Source organism: Centruroides sculpturatus, unplaced genomic scaffold (genome assembly GCF_000671375.1).
Source record: "Centruroides sculpturatus isolate CEXI.00-Female unplaced genomic scaffold, Cexi_2.0 scaffold1155, whole genome shotgun sequence".
In the NCBI taxonomy this organism is placed as follows: Eukaryota; Metazoa; Arthropoda; class Arachnida; order Scorpiones; family Buthidae; genus Centruroides; species Centruroides sculpturatus.
In genome coordinates this window covers 95,710-104,579 of record NW_019385280.1, presented here as the reverse complement: position 1 = coordinate 104,579, position 8,870 = coordinate 95,710, and the positions used below count along the sequence as shown (strand labels likewise).

The window sequence follows — 8,870 nt, the reverse complement described above, 5'->3', positions numbered from 1 at the left end:
ATAAAAACAATTAATTTTTTTTTATTTTATAAAGTTAGAAAATCATTGCTTGTGAGAATGATTTGTATTGTTAATTCACATTTTATTTAATAAAAGAAAGTGTGGAAAATATATGTCATTCTATTACAAAATATTCGTTCAAACGATTATAAGTGCACGAAAATTGGTATATGAGATTCAATTTTTATTGTTTCGTAGTTTTTACTACTAAGAACAGTAAATTAAAATAAGTGTTAGTGAGTAATGCATATTAATTACTCGAAAAATAATAAACTTTAAGTATAAATGCGATTTTAGAGACTTCTGATGTAATTTAAGATTACTCCTCCGAATGCTACCTTTTGCAGAATTTTATATAAAAACTAATTGTGTGAAGTGAAAAATCTGAAAAATATATATGTGGTAGACTAAATATGTATCTTAGTGATAGAATAATTGAATTGACGTTGTTATGCCATTTAAAAATTTTATACACATTTTTATAGAAACTGACGCGATTTGAGCCTACTTTCCCCTTATGTAGGTACTGTATAGTGATAAAAATGTATCTGGATTAACTGTTTTCTGTAAGTTTTTTACCAAAATCGCACAACAGATGGAGCCACATACAATTTTATTTATTGTGATTATTAATAACATAAAAGTTATTTTTTAAATAAAATCTCATAACAGCCAGGAAAGTTATGCAACTCGTTGTTGAAAATGTTTTTCTAAGATATAACGTTCTGCTGTTTTAAACCATTCTTTATCTTAAAAGTAAATTTCGATTATATATATAATACATCCATATTAATAAAATTACCTTTTATTATTAATTTTAAATGAATTTAATTAAAATTTTAATAAAAGATAAAACTTTTGATTTCAGATAAAAATATCTTGTTTTCTATATTTTATCAAATAATAAATTTTACCAATTTAAAAAAAATATATATATTATATTGCATTTCGTTTAAATATTAAAAGGTAAATATATTTTTAAATACGTTCCTATCGTTTAAGCTATTTAAAATTTACTAAGATCTTCTAACTCCCTGAACCATATTCTCTTCTCTTTTGATGTTTATGAATAAAAATAAATATTTATTGCCCAAGGAAATAGTGTATAAAAATCAATTTTTTACAATAGAAAAGACTTGAATATAAAAAGATTTTTCTCTTTTTTATATACATATTTCTTTTCAAGTTATTTTCTGAATATTTAGTTATTAAACCACGTGATTCATCTAGTTGAAAGATATGAGTCCATTTTATATATACGCATTGACCCCGAAGCTACGTACAGACACACATACATACTCATGAAAGAATATTCTTAAACTGTTGCATTGTTCATTTTAATATTTTCATAACCTTAAAGCAATGTTGTAATTTAATAAAAGTTCTGTTTTATTATTATTATTATTATTATTTCTTTAAAAATCTCTCTCTCTCTTTCTCGGGATAATGAAGGAAAAAATAATTAATTCTTGATTAAAGGTTCGAGTTCAGCTCCAGATAGAATATTATTCGAAAATATTGTAAATTTATTTATTTTTCTCTATTAATAATTATTAAATGGTATATAACATGGAGGATTAAGTCAAAATTATGTAATATTTTTTTAAATGAATTAACCATATTAAAAATTGGCAGTATCATATATTTTACGTGCAATAATTAGTTTATTTTAAGTAATTAAATAAAAAAATTATTATTTATATGTTAAAATATTAAACAGCTAATCAAAATTAGGATAATTTGTGATGATTGCAGAATTTTGTATATAAAAATAATGCCAGAAAATAAGTTATCTTTCAAAATATTTTTTTAATTTTAATTTTATATTAGATTATAAAGAGTAATTTAATATATAAATTCAGTAATTTTAGGGGATTTAGAGTAGTTTAATATGTTTTTTAATGTTCAGACACATTTTAAACAAAAAATATACAAAATATTGTCTAAGTTTATATCATTTCCAATACAGAAACTACTACAATGAATTTTAAAACGTCAAGATTAAATATTTAAACAATTAATTTTTCTATTTAAAGTGTTAAATGTCAAACAAAATGTAAAAGATATTTAAATAATTGTATTGAAGAATATAAAATAACATATAAATATATATTACATGTTGATCATCTACTATTCTACTGAAATCATAATAATTTAATTAAATATATTCTTTATTTATTAAAGTTGTATATACATGTATATAAACATCACAGATTAATTCAGCTTATCTAAAAGTAGGTAAAAATCTTACTTTTAAAGGTGTATAAGTTATAAGAAAATTATTATACACGCAAATTTGGCATTACTTTATTCTACTTACTTTCATTAAATAGATGGCATGGATTAATACATAAAACTGTTTGAATCATGGTGTATCCTTTGACATTTTGTAACACGACAATTTCTAATATAGTTGATTCATTAAACACTTATTTTTTATTTAAAAAAAATCATTAAATAGCAAAGTTTCCCAATAACCAAATGTCACGAATTCCAGTAAATTTGTTCCGTTTTATAATTTTATTTTACAACTTTTTACATTTTAAATATAAATGCTACTAAATTTAGTAGAACAATTTATTTTATTAAAAATAAAAAAAAAATTAATGTTAAAACCATAAACTTTTATTAAAGTAAATGAAAGAATGAAAGTCTCTTGGACATCTTTAAAACATTTCTTTAAAATGTCTTCTTCTCTTTCAACTGAGCCGAAGTAAATTGATAGTGAAAGTATAAAGATTATTTCTTTTTATTACTGAAATCTTTTTAGAAAAGATAAATCAAAGTTTGCAGCCAATTGACACGATATGTAACTGAAGAAATTAAAAGTGTGGCCCAAAAGTCAATTAACCTTGTAAGTTCAACGTTGCTGTCTTGTTTAATTACTTAAATACTTAGAAAACTAATTTTAAAATATGATTTAAAAAACAAGATACAATACGAACGGTTAAGTAACTCGTACACTTTATACTTTACAAAGTTACGTGAATAACTTAGTGGTAAATTAATGTAAGAAAATAGAGAAGAAAGAAAGTCGAACTCTTCATACACTCTATTAAAACTTGTGACTAACATCCTGGATGCATGCATTCACGCGGCTCTATGCTTGTGTTAGTTTACTCAATTCACATTACTACATAATGCCATGATCACCATGACGACGTCAGATATTTTTATTTAATGCATTAAGATTATGCCTCAATGTAAACATATGAACTGATAATCTAATGATTTTATATGTTTACTTCCTCCAACTTTTCATATATATCAAAGAAATAAGTGTTAATAGCAACCAATTTTTTAATATATAAAAATAGATATAGTAATCGTAAAAGCCTTAACTATATTGCTATATAAGCAGAAACGTACAGACGTGAAGAAAAGCACACAAGCTAGTCCTAATTTGCATACACATATAATACAGTATCTTTTGTTTAATTTTGTAGAATTTATTTTAATTCATAAATAGATATAATAAGATATTTACAGATTTTTACAGTTAATTATTATTATGTTTTTTATTAATTATCCCTGTATTCATTCCTAAAATTTTACTTAAAAATCTATACTGTTACAAGACATACATACTTTACACACCGGTCATTTTGAAAAGAACAAAGGAAAGTCTGATCTATTGTTATGCAGAGTGATTCAAAAGTCTCGATATACAAGTAAGGAGTTCATTTTATTATATTGTATAGTGGAACCTCCATTAACGGACACTTCTGAATAGCTGACACCTCTACTTAACGAATAGTTTTAGAATCCACAGACCCTTTTAATAGGACATCTTTTATATTTACCTCTAAATAGCAGGCAAACTTCTTGATTATGGTGTCCGCTATTCGAAGGTTATACTGTATTTTCAGTCACAGAATGTGATCTAGTGAACGCCATATAATTGAATGCATGTTTGATGTTATGTGCACACACATTACAAGTACATCCCTTCTGGTAGCCTGTTTTTTACGGACTTTTTGAATCACTCTGTATTATGTAAAATATATATATTTTAAAAAAATTAAAACGTATTTTGTCAGCAAATTTTGATCTTATTTATATTTTGAATCTGTCAGAATGAGAATCTTGTCACTTTTGATTAACAAACTTATCAATGAAGTAGCAATGGCATATATATAAACTTTATTAATTGTTATTTTTATTGAAATTTAGTATTGAAATTATTAAAAATGGCCAAAGGTATACGTGCTCTGTTAGATACAGTGATGCAGGCATTACCACAAGTAGGGAACCTTGGGCTTTTATTCTTTCTGCTATTTTTTATTTTTGCCGCTTTGGGAGTGGAATTGTTCGGTCGTCTTGGTAAATTTTATTCTTTCAAATTCTCAAATTCGTATCAATCTCAATAAAGGAAAACATTTGAAACATTATAAATTGTTTTACGTTGCAGAATGTACCGAAATATTTCCGTGTCAAGGTTTAGGTGAACACGCTCATTTTAGGAATTTTGGAATGGCTTTCCTCACTTTATTTCGTGTGGCCACAGGAGATAACTGGAATGGAATCATGAAGGTACCTTTTAACCTTTCTAACATATTAAATCACTGTCATTTACATACTTAACATAATTTAATAACTTTAACATACGCATATTTTTGTTATTCATACAATTAATTAAAATTTCATTTAAATTCTATTATTTTACATATGAATCTCTTGAAGTGTGATTCATTATTTATTTAAATATAATAAGTGATTTATTATTTATTATTCTTGAAATTATTTNCCGGCATTGTGAAGATGTCTCAATAATTTTTGCTTGTTTTGGAGATTTTTCTGTGAGTATATATTTAATTATATATTCTTAAACTCTAATATAGCATTTAACGTAAATCTTTACTCGATGTTTTCTAAGCCGTAACTCGATAATAAAAAACAAAAGTCTGTATTTTATTGTAAAATATAAAATGGGAATTTTATGAATTAGGATAATTCTGAATTACGCAAATTTTTATTTCACGGAATGAGCAAACATTCCAGGATTCGGCGGTTGTGCATACGTTTATAATTGTTCATATAGTCATGTTTTTCAATCATGATATTCACAGGTATCAGTGGCGTAACTAAGATTTTGCTCTGGGGGTGAACTTCGATGATGAACTAAAAACCACAATCAGAATGAAGAAAAAATTATGACCAACTTTTTTACATTTTTGGACTCAGAGGATCCTGAAATGTTAATAAATTCAAAATAAGTTGGGGATTTTTCCCTATGTTTGAATGCTGTTGTATGTATAGGATGCACAATTTTGTTCACTAAATTTGAAGCTTAATAGCTCCTGGGCTTTTTGTCGAAAATTTCTGAAATTTTTCTAGGAAGTTTGTATACAACAGTAATTGATGCAATTAAATTTTTATGATTAAACGTCAAGGGATTTGGGAGATAGAGGGGACTATATGTCATCCCCCCATAATTACGTCACAGATACGTGTGGATATATTCATAATTTTGCATGCGTTTACGTTTTGAATATATTCTGTTTATAATTAGAAAGTCTCTATGTCTGTTCGTCTGTCTAACTGTACAATTCGTTCCTTTCTGAAAACTTTGATTTTGAATCCTTTCTTTGATTTTTTAAAACACATTTATAAATACAGTATATATTGCAATGTAAGCGGAAACTCCAAAATATTTGATGAATAATATAAAAAAAACTTTTAAATATTGATGAATATTTTGATTTATTTGCTTTATTTTAAAGTTATAAAAGCAGTTTTAATTTAATTGATGTTATGCGACAAGTATTGAATATTTTATCTTTATATACGATAAAATACCCTAATATCTACTGAATATTTTAACTTTAAGTATTGTATTTAGAATTTTTCAGCATTTTACTAGAATAAATAAATATTTTCGGGGTTTTCTTTTAGAATTTTGTAAGTGAAGTTGATCGATAATAACTTACTTGAAAATTGCGTGTTTTTAATATAGACAAATCCAAGAAGTTGCCGTAGAAATTATCTACACGTAATAAAATTTAATTGCTCAAAAATCAGTTAACCGTGCTTTTATGTGTGTTCCAGCACACTTGTAAACGTGAATTGTGAATTGAGATTAGAACGAGTTTTTCTTTTTCAAAAGTGAAGAAACATGATAAAGATATAAGTGAAACCAGGGCAGAACAGAACTCTCATTTTTTTGGTCATTGGGTGGTTCAAATTAGCAGGAATTTCAAGAATTTCATAACAGACATACCGCGAGTGCCTGAACTGTCGAGGTCATTGTGAGCTGGTAACTACGTAAATTTAGCCTTTACAATGGTTAACTGACTTTCGGGAAACTTTATATATTTGAAAAATATATATTTTTATTAAATAATTCCTTAATTCATTCATTAACGAAACGTCACAACGTTAAACCACACTATATTTGTAATATATAACTGAATAAAAACGTAATTTTAATACCAGGTTAAGAAAAAATGTAAAGCTAAAAATTATAAATTAAAATTATAGAAATATTCTAAAAATTCTCAATTGATATACAAATTTGCTTTTTCCATTATATACTCCATTCGGCAATTCTTGCATTTTGTTAAATTGGCCATCAGAAAATCTGTAATTCATGAATGGTATTCATCACGAATTTATGCATAAATAATATTTTACATACTTATCATGGAATTTATATATATATATGTGAGTATTAGAATCTAAAAATCTTACTTTGAAATTTCTCAATGATAGGGTTTTCTATAAAGTATTAAAGATTCCCTCGATGTATAAAAATGTCTTAAATATTTTGTATAGAAGNACAAATTCAGTCGTTAGAATATGTATTTAAAAAAATAATAATTTTAAAATAAATAAATATAAAAATAATTATACAAAAACGATAATTAGTAAAATTATTTTATTCAATATTTAAAACATTAATTTTTTAAATATATATACATATATAAAAATAATTTAAGCAGCATCAAACTTACTTTTCTAAACATTTTGAATTAAAAGTTTTCTTCATAAATTTAAAAACATTAATAAAGTTTATTTAAAAAATATATAAATAAATAAATTAATTACTGCTTCAATTACATTTTTTCATGTTTAATTAATAATCTTTATGAGAAAATGAAGAAACACTCAGCCTTGCCGTGAATGCCTGCCCACCTCTATAGCTTATCTTCACATATTTAGTTCTTTTATTCCTTTTTATCCTTACTCACTTAGCTTTATTCTTCGTTTTTTCCTATCCTGTCTCACTTTTCTAGATTTTTTAATTTCTATTTTTCTGCACATAAATTCTTCCAATAGTAAGACTATAATTATGGTTTTTATATTTTCTATTTCCTTAATTGCTTTATGCTTTTAACTAGTTTATACTTCTAAAAAATTCTTTAATCAAGCGATTCTCATTACAAATTACTCAAAAATTATTAATAGAAAGAAATAATTTTTTAATTATATAAATATATAAATTAATTTTAAAAATATTTAGAAATTTTTTGCCATATGTCTTGTGTAAAAATGAGAATCGCAACGTTAGTTAATAGACTGTAGAACATTATAAGCCAGGCTCAGACAGTTAATAAATGTGAATAGTAGTAGTAGTAGTTTAGATTTTTCTATATAATTACTTACTATAGTTAGTTCTTGTTAGTGAGGGAAAGTCTTGATTTACTTTGCTATCATCTTGTGACCTGTACTATGGACGAAACAGCACAAAGCACTTAAGTCCGCTTTCTCTTCCAATTGATCGATATATATATATATATAATGTTTTGAATAATATCGTAAATCGAAGATATTAAAAACTAAAATATATTTTTAGATTAAATANACCGGCACACTCTAATGTTAAAGGAAAAGTATGATGTACAGGGGTACATCAACTATTCGAAGCCACGTTTATTCACTCACAACATCATCACAAGTAAATACTTCGACTTAGCAATTGCAGCAGTTATTGGACTCAATGTTGTTACTATGGCAACAGAATTCTACATGATGCCTACGGTGAGTTGGTAATCTTTTTACTTATTGAACTTTTATCTCGTGTTTTTCTTTTTATTTCCCGATAACAAACTGCAACATCAGTTTAATATAACAAGTAAACGTGAAGGAAAAAATAAAAAGATAGGAGGAAAAAAAATGATATTCGGGTTTGGGAACAAACTTTATACAATATTATTATTATTTTCTCCTATTTTAATCAATTATATAGATTTAATAATAACTAAACATAATAAATTTTTAGTATTGAATCTCAATAAATTCGCTTTTTCTCTCTTTGTATGCCTCTCTTCGATATTTAAAAGTTTAAAAGTTCTTTAAAATTAGAGTAAATGTTGTCTTCTCGTATAATTTTTAATGAGTTTATAATAAACACACTTTTTTCGAATATTAGAAATTCATTTAAATTTATCCTCAGCATCCTTACATAATCTAAGGATGCTGAGGATGAATAAATTTATGGAAACTGAGTATCACGATTTTCAAGATTGTTGAGAATTTATTTTCAGTTTTCAAAAAACGTTAAATTAAAGGATTAAAATTTTTGTATTTCTTTAAATAGTCAGTTGGTTCGTCTGTTCGCAAGACTTGTCGAAAAGTCAACTGATAAAATTGATGGGTGATCTTTAGAAGGCAACCATTTGATAACATATTTTATTTACATAAAATGAAAATAAAATAATGATCCAAATTTTAAAAATATCTTTAATAAAATATCTTATTCAAAACTTTTTATTATTTTGAATATTTGCTAAATGTAACAATTTTTTTTTCAAATTTAAACTAATATCATCGAGAATTATTAAATTTCAAATTTCATTTTAAAAACATATTTCTTACACTTTCTTTAATATTTCAATAAAATTTATTAAAAATCTTAATATATATATATA

The 8,870-nt window shown here is 24.9% G+C and overlaps 1 protein-coding gene across 1 annotated transcript in view; it reads left to right on the top strand.

The window, feature by feature from the left end:
* Positions 1-8,870, top strand: part of LOC111637117 (voltage-dependent T-type calcium channel subunit alpha-1H-like) — a 133,243-nt gene that overhangs the window by 93,133 nt on the left and 31,240 nt on the right. The window contains exons 21-24 of the mRNA XM_023382535.1: positions 4,174-4,323; positions 4,412-4,533; positions 7,828-7,980; positions 8,540-8,546. Of these exons, the coding sequence (XP_023238303.1) occupies positions 4,174-4,323; positions 4,412-4,533; positions 7,828-7,980; positions 8,540-8,546 (432 nt within the window). The remainder of the gene's footprint in view (positions 1-4,173; positions 4,324-4,411; positions 4,534-7,827; positions 7,981-8,539; positions 8,547-8,870) is intronic.